This window comes from Bombus vancouverensis, chromosome 6 (genome assembly GCF_051014615.1).
Source record: "Bombus vancouverensis nearcticus chromosome 6, iyBomVanc1_principal, whole genome shotgun sequence".
NCBI lineage: Eukaryota > Metazoa > Arthropoda > Insecta > Hymenoptera > Apidae > Bombus > Bombus vancouverensis.
In genome coordinates, this window is record NC_134916.1 from 14,546,142 (window position 1) to 14,568,438 (window position 22,297).

At 34.9% G+C, this 22,297-nt stretch overlaps 1 protein-coding gene across 12 annotated transcripts; it reads right to left on the reverse strand.

Annotated features, from left to right (window-relative positions):
- Window positions 1-2: 2 nt before the first annotated feature.
- On the reverse strand, window positions 3-21,960 carry ATP8A (ATPase phospholipid transporting 8A1). 12 transcript variants are annotated; one of them, XM_076619506.1, is made up of 23 exons: window positions 21,517-21,960; window positions 12,870-13,224; window positions 9,378-9,616; window positions 9,196-9,294; window positions 9,016-9,126; window positions 8,681-8,928; window positions 8,326-8,606; window positions 7,958-8,252; window positions 7,651-7,880; window positions 7,197-7,573; window positions 6,981-7,118; window positions 6,760-6,912; window positions 6,488-6,685; window positions 6,312-6,411; window positions 5,997-6,241; window positions 5,772-5,897; window positions 5,551-5,691; window positions 5,346-5,464; window positions 5,139-5,273; window positions 4,967-5,071; window positions 2,588-2,685; window positions 1,837-2,029; window positions 74-285 (listed from the first exon to the last, which is right to left on the reverse strand). In XM_076619506.1, exons 2-22 carry the CDS (start codon window positions 13,207-13,209, stop codon window positions 1,884-1,886), a joined length of 3,924 nt encoding a protein of 1,307 aa, XP_076475621.1. In that variant the 5' UTR covers window positions 13,210-13,224; window positions 21,517-21,960; the 3' UTR covers window positions 74-285; window positions 1,837-1,883. The 12 variants fall into 12 exon arrangements, with proteins under 12 accessions (XP_076475625.1, XP_076475621.1, XP_076475623.1 ...); XM_076619508.1 differs by lacking the exon at window positions 21,517-21,960 and adding an exon at window positions 15,650-16,236; XM_076619507.1 differs by lacking the exon at window positions 21,517-21,960 and adding an exon at window positions 14,332-15,642.
- Window positions 21,961-22,297: the final 337 nt, after the last annotated feature.

Consider the following 22,297-nt stretch of genomic DNA (forward strand, 5'->3'; position numbering starts at 1 on the left):
GATTAAAACGTCTAGCAGTTTATTGTCAATAATAAAAAGGGAAGACGAATAAGAAAAGGAGTTTTTCAGTGAATTAATATCACTCGAGTACTCATTTAATCTGAGTCGAGGTAGAATTGTAAATACGTTAAAAAAAAAAAAAGGTTACATAAAATTTTTATAGACGGTAGTAATTGTTAAGTCTTCCATATGAGTGGTCGAAGATTTCAGTGCAATTTAAGTACTCCTCGGACAATTCATCGGCATGATTAATCTCGTCATCATCAATCAGGGGTATGGTGTATGCTATAATACAAAGATGGATTAAATAAAAAGAATAAGAGAAAGAAGAAGAACGAGAAAGTAAATCAAAACGTAAAAGAATTGTAGGAATTAACTAAATTTACATATATAGATATAGAGAGAGAGAAAGAGAGAGAGAGAGAGAGAGAGAGAGAGAGAGAAAGAGAGAGAGAAATATATACATTTTATATACATAGCTTACTGATACAATATATCTACATGTGCTTTGTACTTACATATTTATATTATACTATCGTTTTAATAAAAATTTCAAATCCACTTATACATACATATAGTCGAACCAATTATTCAAATGTTTCTCTAACAATTGTCATAAGTTTGAAAAATTGAACAATTGCAACAATATAAACAATATTTCTGAATTATGTTCTTTTTATTCTGAATATAATCATATATATGTATATTGTATCCTGAATATAATGTACACAAAATTGTTGCTATATATGTGCACATATCGTTTCTTTAATAATAAGTTTAATAATAAATTTCTATTTATCAGTCGTAAACATAAAAAAAAAGTATTTATAATGGCCGGAAGAGTAAATCTCTGAATGGAAACACACTCACATCAAATTTTTTTGACTAGATAACAACGCAACTATCGTATATATAATCGCAAAATATGTATATTAAAATTGATTTAACAACGAACAAAAAAAACGAATTGAATGAACGAATAACGTGGAATCCAGTGGGAACAATGTTCCTTTAACATCTAAATCACGACAATCGACAGAACGCTAGTTAGTCCTTTTACACGATAAACGTTTCGAAGGATAATTCCTCGAATACTTTCTTATTCATATACTTTTTGTTTTGACAGTACATATTTAGAATATACGTTTTGCTTATGTTCGCAATCGAAATTCAAACTCTCTGTATCGCCTTACGTATCGCCAGTCGCATAAACAAATCTTTCTTTCTATATACAATAATTATTCGTTTCTTAAATTCATCAAATTCCACAAAAAAACTACGTTCCCGTTGAACTACGAAAACGGAATATACATTCAGAGTGCGTAATGGTTCTCTTAAGATTTAGATCTAGCGTAAAATGAGTTTAGAAATGCACCGCATTTAAATGCACAAGACAAAAACGATGATTATAAGAAGTACGAGATCTTACAAGACGAGATTTGAGGTATATAATAGATATAGTAAATCTCAGAGGGTATCAAAAACAATTACGTAGGGCGTAGGACACCGATAGGGTTTCTCTTTGTCTTTCTTTCTTTCTTAATCGTACACAATCTTAGTAATTTAAGAAAACAGGGGATACATCTTTTTAGAATTATCGTTTGATAGTCTTTCTAATACTATTAGTTACAAGGCCCGTCATCAAAAATCGTAACATCTCCCTTTTGCAAGGAAAGAACAAGCGAAATGTCGAATCAGTTGTGAAACACAATAGACGGGCGTTACGTAGGGCTTGGCGAGTACCAAATTCCCAGAAAAACTCCATTTTTCTTCACTTTCTTCTTTTTTTCTTTTCTTTTTTTTTCTATTTTTGATTTCGTTAATCGAAAAAAGTACCTATAGAATATACATCTGTGTGGTTTCTCTAGCTAGAAGAATTAAGATCACATGCCGCCAGGTTTCGGAAGATTTGTATCGTAAGCTCTGATTACGTCCGTCTGTGTCACCGAGCCTCCTTCCTCTTGAGAGAATGCAAATCCATCTGCATCGCGCAGCATGTGCAACAACAAAGATCGTAGCCTATTAATCTCTGTTATTACAACATTAAATTAATTAACACACATGCACTATCTACAGGAAAATGTTAGACTTATTTATAATCGATGTTAGTTTACAGTCTTGCAGGATATGTTCTATCGTTTTTTTACGATTTTAGAGAGATTCTTAAACTACAAGTTAAGACATCGTTACGTAAGACAACGAGAGTACTCGAGACAAGTACGAGTTACTCTAACAATTAAAGGTTAGTGAAAGTACAAGTTTTGTCAGAATAATGTTGTTAGTGCAGCTTGTAGCTTAATAATAACACAGCGCATATACATTGTTAAAACGTATCTAGGTGCAAATATTGTGGAAGATTGCTTATTTCGAAAAAAATTTTTTTATATTAAATAGGCAAAAGTCGTGAATAACAAAGCGTGTGCTCTTAAGTAAATATATTTGTTAGTAACGAGTAAAGAAAATACTACAAACGGCGAGCTTAGAAGACAAAGAATTTGTACAAAAGGACCATCGTTCTGACTGTCCTTGTTTTTCTTTTATTTCTGCTTTTCTTGATTGCAGGTCGTCGTTAGATAAAACAACTTACGTGATAGTTCCACATCGGTATTAACTCTGGAGGCGGCGTTTGATCGCCTGGTGAAAACACTTTTTACGTTTTTCAATAGCCGTGCCGTCTCCGTCAATCTGGAAAGCCGTGCATTCAAAATTGTTTTAGAAACACTCGTTTATCTATTGGTCGTCCTCATCCTTACACTTCAAATTCTTTCCCCACAATAATGATATGTCTCGCGTGTAGCCTTCTCTTCACCGGCTACCTAATAGTTACTTATCTAAACTGATTCATGCGGTGCTAGAAATACTATCAGATCTTTCTGTTCATAATTCTTCTAATCGATGCTCTATTATTTTTAAGAATTCTATTTAAATATTCCTTGATGCTTTTTATTACAACTTGGATACAAATCGTATCCTTTGTAATATTATATTAATAAAAATTAATTTTAATATATTAATGGAAAAGTTCATACTAATTAATACACATATTAACACATATATACCCTTAGGAATTTGAAAATTCGAATAAACACTGTAAATGAAGCTAATTGAAATAGTAATAAAATAAAAAAGTATTTACTAAGATCGTGATTTGTATCTATATATTCTACTAATTTCCATCCAACTAATTTCCAATATGATCTATTTCAATTTCTATCCTTACATGTTTCGATACAGAAAGAATGTTAAAGTTGTATCAAAAATGTGACTGTGATACACGTGCTAATATTATTCATACCGCGGTGCCCTTGCAAGTGAACCGTTGAACGATCATGCAGTTTGGTTAATCAGCAGTGCTTTCGCCTGAAAGTGTAGAATTACAGGAACACTACGAGTTACATACATACTACTGGGGGTACTTACACCTCGCGAGCTCGGCGATGGCATGCACAGGCCTTCACGGGATACCGCGAATAAAACATACCAGAAAACCGCATTAACAAACAGAGTACTTGCTTCATACCGATGGGTTTTTTCAAGTGATTTGCCAAACTATATTACTACCAGAATTAGTTTACTTTCGAAACAACCACTTGCCCGTATTACTTACAATATCTTTTATTGCATATTATTTTAATGCAACTTTATTCTTGCGAACCCAACTAGTATCCAAGTGCTAAACGATTGAAAATAAAATAAAAAGAAATAAATAACTAAAGTTTCTCTACGTTCGTATGCTACGATACTTCGAAAAAGCTTTGGTCTTCGATGCTACTATATACGCGTACGAAGTATAATCACCAATCTATACTGTAAATCGCTCGAAATAAATTCGAAAAATTGTAATATTTAGAATAAAGTATGAAATTAAATACAGATGAAGATGACAATTAACCATACGAGCAAACAGAGATACAATTAATGAAATGCTTCTTTTTGCTCCTATACCATATTGCATAAGTATACAGAATGATTCTATTTCTACTAGGTAGAAAGTAAAGAAAACATTATCAATCTTATTTATATGCAGATATGTAATAGACTTTATACTACATTTGTATTAAAGAACAAATTCATAGTAAGTAGTCTCTAGTACGTATAATGTTTAATACAATAAAAAAAAGGTAAACACGTACAGTATTAGACGGTAGACGATACTAGGTAGGAATAGGTAAGGTGTATAAAAAATATGAGGATGCTTACTGATCTTACAGTGGACGGGAATTTGTAGAAAATCTTTAGGAACATGGAATACGGAATGGTGCACTTGAAACATGCCCTGTATGATGAATGAACCACAGATCACGCGCTGCGCGTGCAATCGGGAAGACTTTGATCTTATTTCGCCTTCGTGGCGACCAAATCGAGGTCCAACATCGAATTAACCATCGCCTCCTCGAATATGACTTCGATCTCCTGTTGCAATTTTCATTTTTCTACTCAATTGAGACAATTGAATGTTAAAAATATAATTGTTATAAAGAAATCCTAATATAGTAAAACATCGGAAAGTTGTTCGGCCCTTGGAAAAAAAAAGTACTATTATGAAAACAAATTGTAAACACCATTTGTAACAAGATTAATACTGTATACCGCTATACGCATGCATCTCTAAGTGATTTGTTAGTTCTGAAAGTTATATAGGAATTGTCATCGTATAAAAATGAATGTTATTCTAGTGTGAACGTGGTTTGTTAAAATGTTACATTCAATAAGCCATGCATATTGAACATTAATAAGTAATTTTGTTTTTGTTACTCTACCAATTTTTCATGCAAGGTACATATACTGCTATGTATCTAAATGTATGTGAATTTTTAACCCCATACGAAAAAATATTATTGATAAATTACCAAAATGAATTACTAAAAGCATATGCCTTTGTTTCGTGACGTTTTTTCAATTCTGAGTCGCTATAATAATTCTGAATTTCTATAATGTACATTAAAAAGATATAAAAATAACTTACGAGCTTCTGTAGTCATGACTGTTGAATATATCCCCGGGGTCTGATTTTCGAATCTCATTTTCTCTAGCTGCCGCAGTTACGGACTTCCAAATTGTATTCTTTACTCTGTAACAGGACATACTTCAAATACGTGTAATTAACATATTGTGATAATTATTGGATATATACTTACGCCTTAACTGTTACATCCACAAGTAGCACTGCTGCTGGTATAAGTACCAAACCCAGCCAGAATACAGGCGAAGAAAACAGCATTCTATCGTTGCCCAACATCACTGCACCCACGTTTAAAACAGGCCAAAAATTACTGTAATTGAATTAATAAATGACTTCACCATTTTTTGATGTAAATAAAATACAGATATATTGCGTAACTTACCTATATATAAGAATAAACAAAAACCAGAGCATAATAGATCCCCATGTTGCCAAATGAGTGACCCACGTCCAAGAATTTATTATTAACCCTGCTTTTCCACATACTGTTACAACTACATACTATAAGAAAATAAAATATATTCTTTTTATAAAGAACTGATTTCATTTTGATAGCACAATAAAACAATTATTAAATTGAAACATACAGTGTATACAAAATTTCCTAAAACAATGTATCCACCATCTCGGCCGTTTGCCCATATCACACCTTCTTTTAGAGCCAGCAGTGATAACCAATAAAGAAGAGATGAATGTATTAAAGCATTTGCAATCCACATCCAAAATACCTATGTAAGCAATGTCGAAATTGTACAAAATTGTTAACATAATGTCAAATATGACTAATACTATACAAAGAATACAATACCTTAAAATTAAACGACGATTCTCCAGTATTTTTTGTAGCATATAATCCTGGATGAGATAAATGAGTTTCCGCGGAACATACTTTATCAAACAGACCCATAGCTAGTGGAGGAGCTGCTGTAAATACCTAATGTAAATAGTGTACCTTGTATATTGTAACATGTAATATACAATAATTATATATTCTAGTAATTATATGATAGCACAATATGAGCCTATAACTTACAACATTGTAAAGACCAATTGACCATCGCTCAAAAAGGATTTGTCCGGACCAGCCGGAGTAAATGGCAAACCACAGTTCGATAACATACAGACAAATATTTTTGTAGAATGAGTACAATATTAATTTACACATTCTACTGTAATTCCATGAACCATGAACAAATAACAAACGTTTTAAAAAACGAAATTGCGCAATAGAATAATCAGAAGCACAAGCTGCTTGAAGACCTTCAACCCCGGAAATTCCTAGAAATGATAAAAATTAGTAATATACATCTTTCTTGTTTGTCACAAAGTCAACGAATAGGTAACTTACCAACGCCGATATGTGCTTTCTGGATCATAGCTACATCATTTGCGCCATCTCCAATAGCAAGTGTTACAACCTTTTTGTTACTTGTTATCAAATCAACTACCTGAAAAACTTTATTACGTTATTACTGTTGTTAAGAAATATCAAATAAAAATAAAATAAGTTCACAACATGATCACCTCGGCTTTCTGCATTGGCGAAACTCTGCAACAAATAACAACTTTGCAAGATGAACATAAATCTAGAAAATCCATTCTAATATCACAGGATAATGCAAAATCTAAGGTATTTCCATCTATAATAAGAGCTACATCATTTTGACACTTTAGATCGATTCCAAAATCAAGACACCGCTGTATTATAACTTCCCTTGTTTTCTGTAATTAGATATTGATTTTAAAACTCTTTCCTAAGAAAATTAGAAAATATAGTGCTCTCAATCTTTTCTTACATCTAAAGATGATTCATTAATTATATATAATGGCATCCCATGTGTAATCAATTTACAAGAATAGCCAATATTTATGGCAGTTTCTTGTTTATCTCCAGTTAATACCCATACATTAATATCAGCTTGTAAAAGAGCTTGTATTGTTTCTGGTACCTACGACATTATGAATTCCCATCATTCATTTCTGGAAACATATATCGGAAAACAAACTACACACATACCTGATCTTGTAATTGATCTTCAATAGCAGTTGCCCCTAATAATCTTAATTTTGTTTCAATAAGGTTCGCAGCATTTTCGATCATACTTTCACGATTTCCTAAACTAATTGTCGCATTGTGATAAGTTTCACGCCACCACTATTAAAAAACGGTTGATGTCACAATTTTATTCAAAATGAACAAGATGTAATTGAATTAACAATAAATGGTACTCACCTGGTAGAAATTATCAGGTATATCTGCAACGGCAAAACAAAGCGTTCTTAGACCTTCGGATGCAAATGCCTCCAAATGTTCCAAAGTTACGTCTCGGAAATCGTCCAAACTACTCTGTTCAAGGTCATTATTATCTAAGGGAGCTGGACATAATCTTTCGTAAATAACGGAATCAGCTCCTTTACAAAAAAGTTTGATTTTCCCGTCTGGTGTTTTGACAATTACGGACATCCTTTTTCTAGCAGAAGTAAATTCTATTACATTTAATATTTCATAACGAAGTCTTTCACCCAGAGCTATTATTTCCACATAAGCGGGCGTTCTAGTATCGAATACGTAATTAAATTTACGAGCTCCATCTACTAACGCTCTTTCATCTATTTAGATAATCGTGTATAAAATTAAACTATGAATAGTGTTTAAGGATATAGATACATTAATATAAATACATTACCTGGAGATGCAGCATGATAAATTACAGTTTCATCAATTTTTTCAGGAATAACAGTATGACACACTGAGAGCATAATCATAAATTCATGTACCACTTTTTCATGGTTTGCAGCCTTTTTATCAACAGGACGAGAAGAATCTTGTACTGATCTTCCTTCAACAATATCTCTAATTAGCTCACTATTAATACTAGTAGCGACTTCATTGCCATTTATATTTGGATTTGGCAAACTGTAAACAAATTTTTTTTACTTAAAAACAAGTAAATAAGATAAAAGATAATAAATAAAATTACTTAAAACACTTACTCATATAATTTGCCACCAACTGAACATCGTTTAAACTCCATTACATTTTTCGTAAGAGTTCCAGTTTTATCAGTAAAGACATAATTAACTATACCAAGTTCTTCATTAAGATTGCTTGTACGTGCCATTGCTGGTGTATCTGTTTCTGCATGGTACATTTCGATATCCATATTAATGAATGTGGCTTGAATAAATCTCACTACTTCCAACGTGACTTGCAACGAAATGGGTATTAAATTGTTAAATAAAATCATAAATGTTAAGAGATTAAAAGCAAAATTTTTAGTCATTTCCTCTGAAATAAATAAACAATTATTTAGTTTTGTGATCAGCTTTGAGAAAGTTGAGAAAATAAGCCAATTTCTCACCTTGTAAACCTAAATACCACAATCCATAACTATTAGCTCTGGTCCAAAGAACATTAAATATTGCAGATAATAGACACAACAAAAGAAGTATAAAGAATAACATGAGTATTTGTGTATTGGTCAGTCGATCCAAGGTAGACCTTTTTAAGGGTGCAGTTGTAGTATTGTTTTGCATAAGTTTTGTATCATGGCCTGTGTAAATTACTACACCAAACACCCACCGTGTGTTTCTTAGCATTGCACCACGAGGCAATACTTGATCAGGTCCCAAAGCTACAGGTCTAAAAAGTGAAATATACATTTCTTACATACAACTTCATAACATCTCTCAAATTTTTGTAAGAAACAACCATACTGTTTATTTGTTTCTCGCAATACTCCATTAAACTCATACAATTGTCTGTTTGGTGGTTCACATTGAATATTTGCACGAAAATTCATTAATTCAACAGTATCTAAGAGACTGGCAGTGTCAGGATGGGCCTGTCGTATCTTCAAATTTGTTTCTCCATCCAAATTGGCAGTCTCTATGAAAGACATACCCTGTGGCTCCGATGATGATAATAAAATCAAATCAGCAGGGAAGAACTTGTTGTTGTGAACCTATGCATATTAAAGAAAGCGATTCTAGCAGGAATATGTTAATTATAAATCATTACCACATCCAGCTTGAGAAAAATAGGATGCAACCTTAACCACATCACCAACGGCAATATTTCTCCATTGTATCCATTGCCAGTGGCCATCCCTCAAAACCTCCACTTCACGCATATTTATTTCATCATCTGCTCTGTGCCTTTTCTGTAAGTAACGATATTATAATATTTTATATTGAATAATAAAAATTAATTTATGATTAGGGATACTTACAATATCTTCGACTATCTCCTTTAATGCAGATACACTAAGAATAAAAATTAATGGAACCAAAGTTGTGTATCGACCTGTAGGTGATACATCCGGTATTTGCTAAAATTAAAAACAAGATAATGTGTAATAAAAAGTACCATATAAACGTTTGTTTACGTACGTAAGATTTGTTTAATGATTACCTGCATGAGGGCGATGAATAGGAAGAAGCAATTACTATATCGACGAAATTGTTCGAAAAGAAACATAGGTATAAACGAAAGGAGTGAGTACTTCGCGGTACTAATGCGATTGTTGTTGTATTTCGCTGGCTGCTGGGGAGCATTTATGAAAACCACCCTTTCTTCACTGCTATCATGTTGATACGAAGACCGTTGATCGTCACCTTGGGATGCACCATTTTCCGCCCTTATGGGACCAACTACGATAAAATATATATCATTTTATATTACTATGTTTTCTCTCATCGAAACATTTGCTTCAAAACTATAATAAACTAAATAAGTTACGATCGTTACATATGAAAGAATTAATCAGTAATACGATATTACTTAATAATACATATTATGCTATTTATTAATTCGTTTTTTTCGTTTTATAACATAACTTTGAAGGTATTTCTTATCTAACTATAATGATCGCGTGTTTGATTGCAATCAACTACTTATATTTTTTCTGAATATGTTGACTTACGATTTTGAGCATACAAATAAAGATGAAACCGGGATCTGAGTTCGTTGAACCATTGTATTACTTTCGTACGAGCTATTTCCATGTTACTGGTTGTTAAATGAAATGTCTTTCACATCACTTCTCTTTGCCACACCGATCCATATTTATCGCGCGACAAGACAACACTATTACAAACACAATCTAATGTCTTTGATGCTGTATTAATGATATAATATCAAACGATTTAAAATCAGTAACGTTTCACATCTCTTTTCGTTCAATTATATCGAAAAATAAATGATAATACACGAATTCAGACGTGTCTAGATACGAGAGCGAACTCAGTGATTTCACTATGTTATTTAAGAAGAAAATGACGTAGTTCGGGACTCTATTATCATCTTGGAGGTTATAGCTGCATATCTAAAAAGGAATTCCGTAAGAAACTCTTTTATCGCGGTCAATAAGAAGCTACATTGCCTAAGAAGAATTCATTTTAATGTCACTAACATTTTAATGATCATTAAATCTCCAACTTAACTCGTGTATGTTGATAATTTTTTAAAAATTCTATACGTATAACTATATGTACTTATATTGTCTATATATACTATAAAATTGTGAAACAAAATGTTAATGATTTGTAAAATTATAGTTCGTAAAAAAATAATACAAAATCATCGTATTACTAACAAATATTTACTATATACTTATCGCAGAGCTGAATTTTAAACGACTTTGCATATAAAATATATACATTTTTCGAATCTATTTTATAATTTAAATAAAATTTGTCAAAATCTCATTTCAAGGACAGCCGGTTATACCAATACTGTGAACGTCTTGATATGAGTATTATCACTTGTGTATATACATTGTGAATACCGAATATACACATATTAGTCGTATCTGCTGCATCTAGATCGTATTACGCAAAACAAAAACTGTATAGTATCAAACTCGATACGTGGGTGTTAAATGATTATTTTTTGATAGTGTACATACATTATTCCACGACACGCGTGCACGCAAAATATTTGAGCTCGTATATCCCATAGTTTCTCAACACCCATCATGTAATAATTACTTCCGGCGAAATATTATCCATTCGTACGTCATCACTACCAAAACAGTTGTGTAACAAGTAGTTGAATGTGATTAAAGTTGCAAATGAAAAAAGACAGCTTATTGCGAGGCTACTAAATTGAATACAATCGATGACAATGGAGGAATAAGAAACATCAATAGGCACTGAATTTAAAGAATACAAATTAAACGTGTTCTCTGTGATTATATTATTCGTTACTGATTAGAAAATAACGATCAAAACTGATATACGATTTTGACATTTTATTCAGCCGACTTGGAACTTGCTTAATCCATGAAAGAAAACAATATAGATAGCCAACATTCTGTGAAGATCTACGCACGTCTTCCTATAATAAAACTTCCTATGAAATGGAACGTACACCTGTCGAACACCTTTCTGCTCGAAATAACGATCGGTTAAACAAACTACATATCTGCGTCATCGTGGCGGAAGAAGCTTCGCGCCTGTCGCCACACCCCTACCGATACAACGGAAATACGAATGTACGTGCAACGCGATCCTATGAATTAATCCACATTTAACTGTTCTCTAAAACCCGCAGTACTTCTTGCAAAAATTCTCGAGTCGCGAGTTCGCGTAACCATGTCACGCCTGCAAATTTGCTCGGGAGACACTGATTCTAGTTCGTAGGTGGCACTGGTCATCAGCGACTTCTTTACCAAGGTATGTATATCCGGCCCATTAGATTGCCAATAGTTAGGTAATTTATACGTGCAATTTATGTTACTAGTACGACTTCATTTACGATCATCAACGTTTAATTGTATTCTTATTCATACTAAAATTAAAAAATAAATAACGATGAATAAAAAATACTACTAGAACTAAAGGAAACAAATAGGATGATTTTCAATATGAAAATAATATAATAGATGAATACGTTGATACTTTGAACGTATAAGATCGAAAATGTTGGCTTGAAACGTTGGATATTTAGATGGCTTAGAGACACAGGCTCTCAAGTGGTTTAGTACACTACTGACAAGGGGGTGTCCACAAAATGTGACAGCCCTGTACACGTGTTACCCTGAAAACGCATGCGCTTGCTACCGGCAACAAGTTGGCATCAGCACCGAGCTTCACTCCACCAGTATTTTCCATGAATACGTAGGCATGTACGTACGGTAAAGTTGCGTCAATATACAACGCTCCGAGACTATAGGCCAAGGACATTTCCGCTGGGGTGGACTGAAGGTAGCTCCGCGCTACTGATGTTATACTTTATTGGACAATCCGTTCGCGCTATTTTAATGGAACAATATTACGATATAAAATACAAAGAGAACGGGGAACTCTTATTAGATTTTTCACTTTTTATAATATTTCAGAATGTATTTCGAATTAAACGATAGGAACGACAAGAATTATTCATACGTGAATATTCTACAATATGTAGGATCTAAACACCGAATAAATTCTACTTCAAAAACTTAAAATTTAATTTCGCTACCAAATATTTACTGCCATTCAATACTAGAGATTTGAACTTGCGGCTAGAAATCCTATCAACATATATCCTTTTGGCATGTATCTTTACGACCACAAAGAACAATACGACTTTGTGGCTAGCTATCATATTACGAGCTTATTTATAACGTATTTATATTCATAGTATTGTGAATAACTAGACTCTGGATATTTTTTGTAAAGTCATTTTTTTATCACAATTAAAAGAATAGAATCTGAATAGAGCTGTGTTTCATCTATTAAATGCCATAACGTCTGCTCTACTTTTGATATTTTGTATATTTCTTCGTCTTACATATATTCTGCAGATGTTCGTACTTTTAAATTTTCCATAAATGCATAAACTAGATCCGCAGTCTACTAATAACAGAAAATCTTTCCAGTCGCCAATTGCAGGAAATAACAGCCTGTGGACATGTTTTACCTTCGGAACTTCTTTCGTGCACTCCAGCTTCCTGCAGTTCGATGTGTTCACGTGTCCTTCGGCTCTCAATCCCAGTCGTCAGGGAATCTATACGTAGGCCAATATTGTCGACGTTATCGATGTTGCCGAGATCGATGGGACTACCGATGATATATGGGCCGGATTGTTGCTGGGCACCATCGTTGGTTTGACCGCTCACGGATGAGGAACTGTTACGAACACCGCTGTTTTGTGGGGGTGTACCGTCCATATGAGGTATAGAAGAAAGATCCGGAGGTGTAAATGGACGTAACAAGCCAGAACTGGGAACCTGGGGGCTCCCCCTGGCAGTTGGTTGCATTGAACGCAGCGGGGCCTAAATCAGATCGAATTTATTAATGTAGCTAATGTTGGCTATCTTTAGTATTTAGCTTAAGGAGAAAAGTGTGTTAGACATTTAGATGACTCGTTTATCGAAACAGTTATTAAGTCAGTAGGAGAATCGGGATTCGAATTTTTATGGTATGATTTTATGCTTTATCTAAATTTTGATTTTTATCTAACCGAGTATATTGTAGAATTTGTGAATCAACAAACGCCAACCATATTTTCAATATGATAAGTATTATCTATATATATATTAAATTATCCCAGATCAAATTATCATGATTCGTATCCCGATTCGATAATGCATTTTCTTGTCTTTGGTATGTAATAATAAGGCGGACAGATACTTAAAGCTACACAAACATATCTATTTTGAAAATAAAACGAGGCGTAGGTGAAGATTACGATCAAGCGGTAAAATACGATCGTCTTTCGACGAACATAATTTGCGATGATGTAATGCCGATGTTAAGAATATACAATGTAAAGACATACATATTGTAGAGATACATATTGTAATAATTCGTCTAAATAAGAATACATGTACGAACAACATAAAATAATTCAGAACGTAACAAGAACTAAGTTTGATCATTGTTTGGAAGTACTTTGTGGATGTTGTAAAAATGGTAAGTCTGTGGATTCAACGATACCATTAAAAACAAAGGCAAATATTGATGTTCTGGGTGTGCACGAGGCACAGTTCACGACACGAGCACTTTGCGACAATTTACGGTTATACGATGATAATTCATCGCGTTTGTATGGGTTACATACGTGGTTACAATGTGAATCTATTAGAGCTCGATGTAAAAACTCACTAGAAGAAACGAACATCACATCGGACGAAGACAGACAGGCAGTAGATATATTGCAAGAATACTTCTACTTAGTTATACAATGAAACCAGATAACACGAAGAGGAATGTTCGTAGAAGTTTGCGTTGAATTTGTGCTTACACGAATCCTTACTGTTGGTCACGTATCGTTTTCAATGACACGATTATTCTCTAAATTAATTCATACACCCGATGTATTATTTATGAAGAGCTTTTTAAGAGAAGGTCCAGACATTAGCGTGCAGTTATGTACTCACGATTTTCAATCGAGTAGGCCAAGGCGGATTTCTGGCGGCTGTCCTTCGACCCGTTTTATGGTTTTCGGCCGTCGAAACTTTGATTATATTTTATCAGGCTCCTACTGACGTAAGCTTACAAAAATAATTTATTTTTCTTTATCTTCATTGGAACGAATATAACCAGAAATGGTATTGACAACTTATCGGTATTATTCGTTTCTTATCTACTTTAGCAAGGCACTTCGATGCCACACTACGAACGTACTAACGCGATATGCGCTTCTAGCAGCAAAGAAAAATTATAACATGGGATTCTTCGTCGTCCGTGTAACGAATCTCTATGTCAGAGTTTCAGTTTCGTCACGCTTGCTTGTTCAACGTCGGGATTCAAGATTCAGTAGTAAACGTGGTTCTCTGGCCAGACGAGTTGTACAACAGGTATCGCAATTCTCCTGCGACAGAGTAGAATATTCGAAACAGCTCTAAGAACAAATTCACGACGGAAATAGATCCAGCTTGTGCTCATACCGCAGGAAAAGGAATCAACGCGTCGAACGACACACGATCACTTTATATTTTCGTTCTTTCGTTTTTTCTTTGTTTCTTCTTTTTCTTTTTCTGTAACGAGGAAACGATTGATCTACACTGAAGCGTCCCTTTGCGTGTCGGCGAAAAGAACACCTTGTCAATAACGCGATGTAACGAGCACTGTGTGAAAAATACGTTTGCACTCCGTAAAGTCTCTGCCACGCGAGGTCTCGATATTCTTCCCTGAATGACGATCAATCATATCCACGTGCAAACATCGGCATCAAGTGGATTAGGACGTGTGAAAATTTTTGGCCACGTTAATCAACCATCACACGAAACTACTGATTATCCGGAGCCATGTTTCGGAATTATTCTCTATGCTCTTTGATACCAAACATTTACGTCAAAAACTGGAGGTAAATAGCGACCAATCAATGAAGCGAAATACCGTAGTTTCGACCGAACGTGAAAGTTACAGCAAAACACTTAATCAAGGTTCCTCGTATTATTATAAGCACAAATCGGCAACGTGTAATAATGACACAGAATAACACAAGAAGCGCAACTACACGAGCAATTTACGAGGTCTATGTAATCAAGATCAACGCAATCATGCTGCAACGTATCATTTGGTGATATCGGGTGTAAAATGAAATCCACGAACAATCGATAGATATGGTCTGATGATATGGCGAAACCAGGCAAGAAAATCGAAATTTTTCGAAGGACGACCAAACACTGGTGGAAAATATTTTCTTGACGTGGTCGGTTCTCATAAAATTCTCGTTTCAGATAGAAATCTCACCGCCAAGAGGCACCATGGTATTTAGAAAATTTTACGCTGATAAGTTTCACGCAACCTGTCGACTTCGTACACTTTCGCTGCCTGCGGTCTAATATTTTACATGTAAAAATCGTTCGATATTTTATCACGTCGATCTTATGATTTTTTACAGTTGAAATCTCCTCAAGTTGATAACGAGCTCTTGAAAATGAATATAGTCCGATAACTCATTCCGACAACTTGCTCATTATCACGTTTAAGATCTGCGAAATTTTCTCTGCGTACGATAAAGCACTGAACGTAGTATTCTGCACTAGCACAGATGTGTTACAGTATTCGAAAAAGATAAAACTACGTTTTGAAGTGTAATTCCACGACTCGATTAACCGGTGAACACCGCGCGCCAGATAACGGTAATTAATTCGTGATTAGTTTAATAAGCATGTTTTGGACAGGCAATGGCAAGAAACAGTCGAATGGTGTAACGCGCGCCCGACGACACCGTTCATTAACTCTTCCATCTCTCCCGTTATCCCTAAAAACAACACGCGTACACGTGTACTACTTCTTCGTCTCCCTTCTTGGACGCGGGTTTTCATGTCGACGGAAGGACGTATACTATTACCTGACAGACGCGTCGGCTCTCGTCTCTCCCTGATATAAACCGCCTACGATCTTCTGCGCGTGCCACTTGCTCGCTTAGACTTAGTCACCATTCGATCGACAAATTAGGCCATAAAATCGTTCCATAAAATCATCGCCTATTCCAAGAGAGTTTTATCGTTTATCGTTAATTGAAATTATTTAATTATCGGAAGTTTATCGAATTGATTAATGATAACAAACGATTAAATCCAATGGATAGAATCAACGACATATATATTGTATTATTACGATGTTAGAAAGTAGCCTGATAGTACAAACAGGTTAAGGGAGTGGTTTCCATTACGTGGAGGATCGTGCGGAAGTGAATTAAGCGATCTACGTCAGACTACTATTCCTCGCACGCCTCTTTGTGTTTGAACTACTAGAAGTTGATCATTACCAGTAATTAGATAGAATGGCTGAAATTGATCTCATAATGTCGTAGAGATAGAGTTTAGTAGTATAGGAAAGTTAGAAGCAGTTTTTATATTAAAGCTTCCATAAGATGAGGACTTAACCGTCGTGTCTGACTACCGTTGCTTATTCTACTTAAGGCGATCAAACTGAGTGGCACTTACATCAAACTATCTATCAATTTATACGTTGCGGATTGCTGAAATTACGTTCTATGAAATGCTCTAATACGGAGGGAATACTATGCCTTCGTACGTGGTAGAAAACAGCAAATACAAAAAATGAAGTTACAATGCCGAAATAAACAGGTTGGTAAATAAGAGACAATAGGGAACGAGATGTATCAAAAGTAATGAGATACGTATACACGTTGTTATTGCGTTATTACCATATGCTACTTATCGTGGCACGTTCGCGTTATTATTGATAAAATGCAAAATCCACGCGTACATTTGGTAAATACATCGACGTTCCACGAAGATTTTCATGGAATAAAACCAAGGTCTTTTCGCAAAACAAATTGTAGAATAAATTGTATAATAAACGATACGATACCGATATTAAAAAAGGAGAGGAAGAATATACTAATAAGGAATGCGATGGCATTTATAATAGAAACAAATCGATATCTCGATTGAAATAAATTGATCGAAGAGTCGCCGAATAATTGAATTTTATCGATTTCACATAATTACATAGGCATATACTAGTGACCAGGCTCGAGTCATGGGTCACGAGACGTAAAAACATAGTCGATCCCTATCTAAGTCCCGTTATTACCAAGGACCGCCCTTTAGCGGAAGTGGGTTGCCAGGATTTGCAAAGGACGTTACACTTTCGAACAATTCACCGAAATGTTAATCCCCAAGAGTGCTTTTATACGCATCGATTTTCACTCGACTGTACACGTTTTCCACGGATAAGTGTTTCTCATCTTTCGTCCAGCGTGTTGCCGTATTATCGTTGGCTTTCTATCTACGCCAATGATGATGCAGCCAGGCATATTGAATTTCGCGGGAAATTCCATTTATAATCGTAAACGTTCTGTCTTCTCGTATATCGAACAAATACATCAAAGAAACCCATATCGATCTGAACGGTTATGAAAGGAGGAAAAAAACATGACAAATGACGAAACAATTTTTCTATTCGATGAAATCTATTTGAAATCAGATACAAACAAGATAAGATGGTGAGTTATAATGAAAAAGATCGCATGATCCGTGTAATTGGCTTATGGGTGCAACCGTGTTTTTCGAGACGGAAATAAAAGCGGATAAGTCGGGGGAATGCCATAACAAGGAGGAGCGGCCCTTCCCATCTCCCACTGATCATCTACTGTATGTGTATACCGAGAGATATATTGGCTCGTCTATTTACGAAGTCAGCTTTTATGTTTGCGATCGGTGACGGCGTTGATTCCGTCGATAGGACACACGTGACGCCACACCCTCAAAATGAGTTCCTATGTCCTTCCTCTATTACGGAATTGGGAAATGAATTAAGAAAGAAAGCAGACAAGCCGCACACAACGTAACCGACAACAGGAACGATATTTCTGATGAATTTATACGAAAGAATCGTGCACAGGTCACTTGCTTCGCGTGCAAATGGAACGATGGAAGCGGAACCCTACTCGTTTTTAATATTTTACGCCGCAATCGAAGGAAGAATCTCATCGAGCGCCGCGACCAGATATCGTGCAACACAAGATCTAATGATATCACAAATAACGGAACTACAGTATAATGATGCTAGCACGGTCAGTCATTTGTCAAAAATCCATCGTTTATATCTTCGACTGTTGTTTCCACCGATGTTGTCTAATGAAAAATCATTATCAGCAGGAAGTTTATGCCTTCGCGTTACGTAAATTGTACATATATCTGTATAAGATGTACTAGAGAAAATTTTCTCAATGCTATATTTACAACAGAAATATGAAAACTAACAGCTTAATTGCAACATCAAAGATATGTATGTAAAGATATGTATGTATAATATATGTATATGATTATCAAGACACGATATTGCAGCATTTTCACTGCCAGCGTTATGACCAACGAATATAATGTTAGGAACATTCCAACGCTGGTGAACTGCATTTTAATCACGCATGTAGGCAACTATCCAAATCACGTTTGTAATTGGCACTGACTGAACCTTTTAGTTGCCAGCGTGATCAAGTATCTACAAACTGCTTTGAAACAGGTTGTCTTTGGAAACATCTGTTCCGCACACGTGATAGAAACGACGCTTGTTCGATTACGAATACCGAGCTACCTGTTGATATAAATATAAATTCTAAATTTCATGTCGAAAATAAAACCGATATTACCGAATCGACTATGAAGATTAATTTCATATTCGTTAATGATTGTGTTCTCCTGGGTACATTTGTAACGAATATTCGATAATAGCCAAGAATTTCATTATTCCAATTCGAAAGTCGTGAACTTCTTTTTGAACTAGTTGAAATAATGCGATCAATTGGCTAGACCAGATTTAAATACCATCCAACAGGAAATGACTACTCTATCGGGGGTGGAGATTTTTTGCCAGGAGGAATTTTGTCAGACTGACATGTGTTCGTGAAAAGCTATTCTTCTCAGAAATAACTTTGTGAAATCGGGACGAAAACGTAATGAAAATCTGGCTGACGTTCAGCAACATATGCGGTTCACGTGAGAGGAGATTTGTTCCGCGTTTTTCAGCTCAGTTAAACAAAGTGCACGCGTTTCGTTGGTCGATCGTCAAAATCGAACAGTTGCAACAATAATCGGTCTCGAACGATTTTAAAATACATTTTACTTGTAGAAATAAATGAAACTTACTATTAAATACCAAAAGTTGATTTGTTTAAGCGAGGTTCAACACCTAAAAACAGCTACGAAAATCAATTAGAAATGTATTTTAATAATCGAATGAATTCGAGTTCCATATAAAAATTAATGTAGGATCAGAGGATTTAAGTGAAATACATTTCGCAATTTCTTACAATTACGAGGCTTTGCCCTAATCTTAGCCATGCTACAAGAATTCTCTTCTCAATCACGCCGCATCCTTGACAATGAAATTACTAGAATGGTCAAAATAACCATTTTGTAACTTTTTATACAAATTTAAAGTATTAATAAATATTATTTTGTTCCTTGTACTATGTTCTTTTATATATCTTCCAGTCTTTCAGGACCTTCACAGTTCTCTTATCAGAAGGCGGAATGAATTTCCCACTTTATGACCATAACCCTCAGGAATCACAGCGCTATTCTTCAAATATTTATTTCAAATAAATGATACTCGATAGCCGGATGATTTCTAAACGTAAGCCATCATCCGTCACTTCATCTCAAAAACATCCTTCTCAGTCAAGAGCAAAATAGCGTGGAGCAAATTGCCTTCGTGGTTTATTGCTAATATAAAATTCTAAAAATCGCTCTGCACTGGCTATTAATACTCTAACAAGGACAAATACTGATGATGTGGAATCTTTCAGTATTACGTATCACTGGTAATTTGACCGCTTATATCACTTATCTTACATACACCCACGCGGATTCAGAGGGATCCTCTATCAATGTCTCTTTGGGGACTCAAAAGTGCCAGCGCTACTGCTAGGCCATCAACAAATGATATCATCGAGCCTTCCGTTTAGTATTAACACGCTAACCGTGTTATCGATCATTCGGGGTGAAATTATTACAAGGCCACCAGTCGATATTGTTGAATGAAAGAAACGAAACGTATCGACTTTTCATACATTAGAACATATATACCGGCTATCGCGCGACAATTCGCATATCGTTGTGCATTGTTTGACGAGTGCCTCACAAGTGCACACTACTGCACACGTGTGAAATGCAAACAAGAGCGAATGCATAAAGACGTTGCACAGTTGAGTTAGGTCACCCAGATCGATGCATTATGCAACAAGTAGTCAAACTGAAGTGCAACGTTCAACCTACTCGCGCGAAAATTCCATAAATGTAGTTTACATATACCTATAACAATCTAAACTTAATATCGTCGATCGCGTCGATGATGTAAAAGCATAAAGCATCGGTAAAATAGCTCTTGTTGTTCTTTCGGGCGAACAACAGTTTCGTCCTTGTGTAATCGTTGAATCTAATCAGAAACGATGGGTGTACGCGACATGAACAAATTCTAATTTGGATTAAATGCAATTACGCCTCCAGCTTGAGTCATTCGAGTTGCGTTTCATCCACAGCTGATTCTTCGCAAGTTTCCTATTCCGTAATACGATAGATATGTAATATTTGATATTACATGTTGTGTTAATAATAATATAAAATGTTGTATGCCTATTGTTTGTATGAAGAGAGTGATAGCTTGAAATCTTGATAGCTTGAAAGGATGTTTCTATGAGATTATTCAATGAAAAGTATAACTTTATTTGATTATATATGACTAATATCACATTGTTATTGTATTTAAGAAATCCAATGAATTCTTAATTAGACGAGGCAAGTAATTTATTAGCATTTTCTGTAATACATATTTGCACTACCTAGTCAATGCTTAATAATGAAAAATCAAATTTTAAACGAGACATTTAACATGAATTAAAATGTGCATTAAAATGCAATATAACTAAAATAAAGTGATAATTTATATTCTAATATTACATGTATCAATAATTCTCACAACATTTGTACATAAATATCGGGTATTATACGTTTGTATTGTACTCGCAGTAGATATGTTCTATATGAATATTAAGCGTTGATCGTACACAATATAACCTCTAATATTCTTTATACAACGTATTTGTGTCAATAAGAGAATGAAATGTCTAAGTGAATACTCACAGGTACTAAGCCGTGTGTCCGTATCTATAGTGCCGTACGCATGTTGCCAGCTTCTCAGCATTTCACACCGTTAAAAGATAAATCCAAGCAAACTCCAAGAAAATTACACAGCATACGCTAACACACGAAAAGTAACCACTAATGCACACCCGTTTCACACCCGGGTAAGGTGGTACAAAACAAAACGTAGAGTCCTACACTTAGCCTGAACGAAAACATACGATATCTGAAAATAATCAACCGATCGTCAGCGCCGATATAACGGATTCTGTGTTCTGGTTACTTTCAATCTTTGACTTTCTCTTTCTTTTTGAAACGTTTCAAGGATCTGCACGAATCAGTAGCTCGCACACGATATTTCAAAGAAATGCAAGCCGCGGGTGCGACACTATCGAGATCTACGTCGTCTGTCATAGGCGCTACCTAGATTCTAAAGACTAGATGTAAAACACGTAGAAGTAACGTACATGTGACGGAATCGGTTATTTATTATTAACCCCCAGGCCATACATGCGAAACAGCGTCCCTCTGTAAGTGTCATGGCGCCAAACGCTCTGGGTAATTCTCTTATTATCGTCAGATGTCACTATATGTCAATGCGAGCGCTATTTATGGAGACTCGTGTAACTAATATGCACCACGCTTTATTTGCGTATCGGTATTACAGAATTTGGTGGAAATATTTTTTAAATTTGAACAATAGATGGTATCAACGTATAAAATATAAAATATTAATACTCTGTAATTTGATAAATTTAATTGTTAAAGAAAGACAAAATAT

Coding starts and splice junctions, on each gene's coding strand:
- ATP8A (XM_076619505.1), bottom strand. Junction 5,692..5,771: donor AATCGTCGTTTAATTTTAAG/GTATTGTATTCT, acceptor TTGCTTACATAG/GTATTTTGGATGTGGATTGC. Junction 5,465..5,550: donor TAGGAAATTTTGTATACACT/GTATGTTTCAAT, acceptor ATTTTCTTATAG/TATGTAGTTGTAACAGTATG.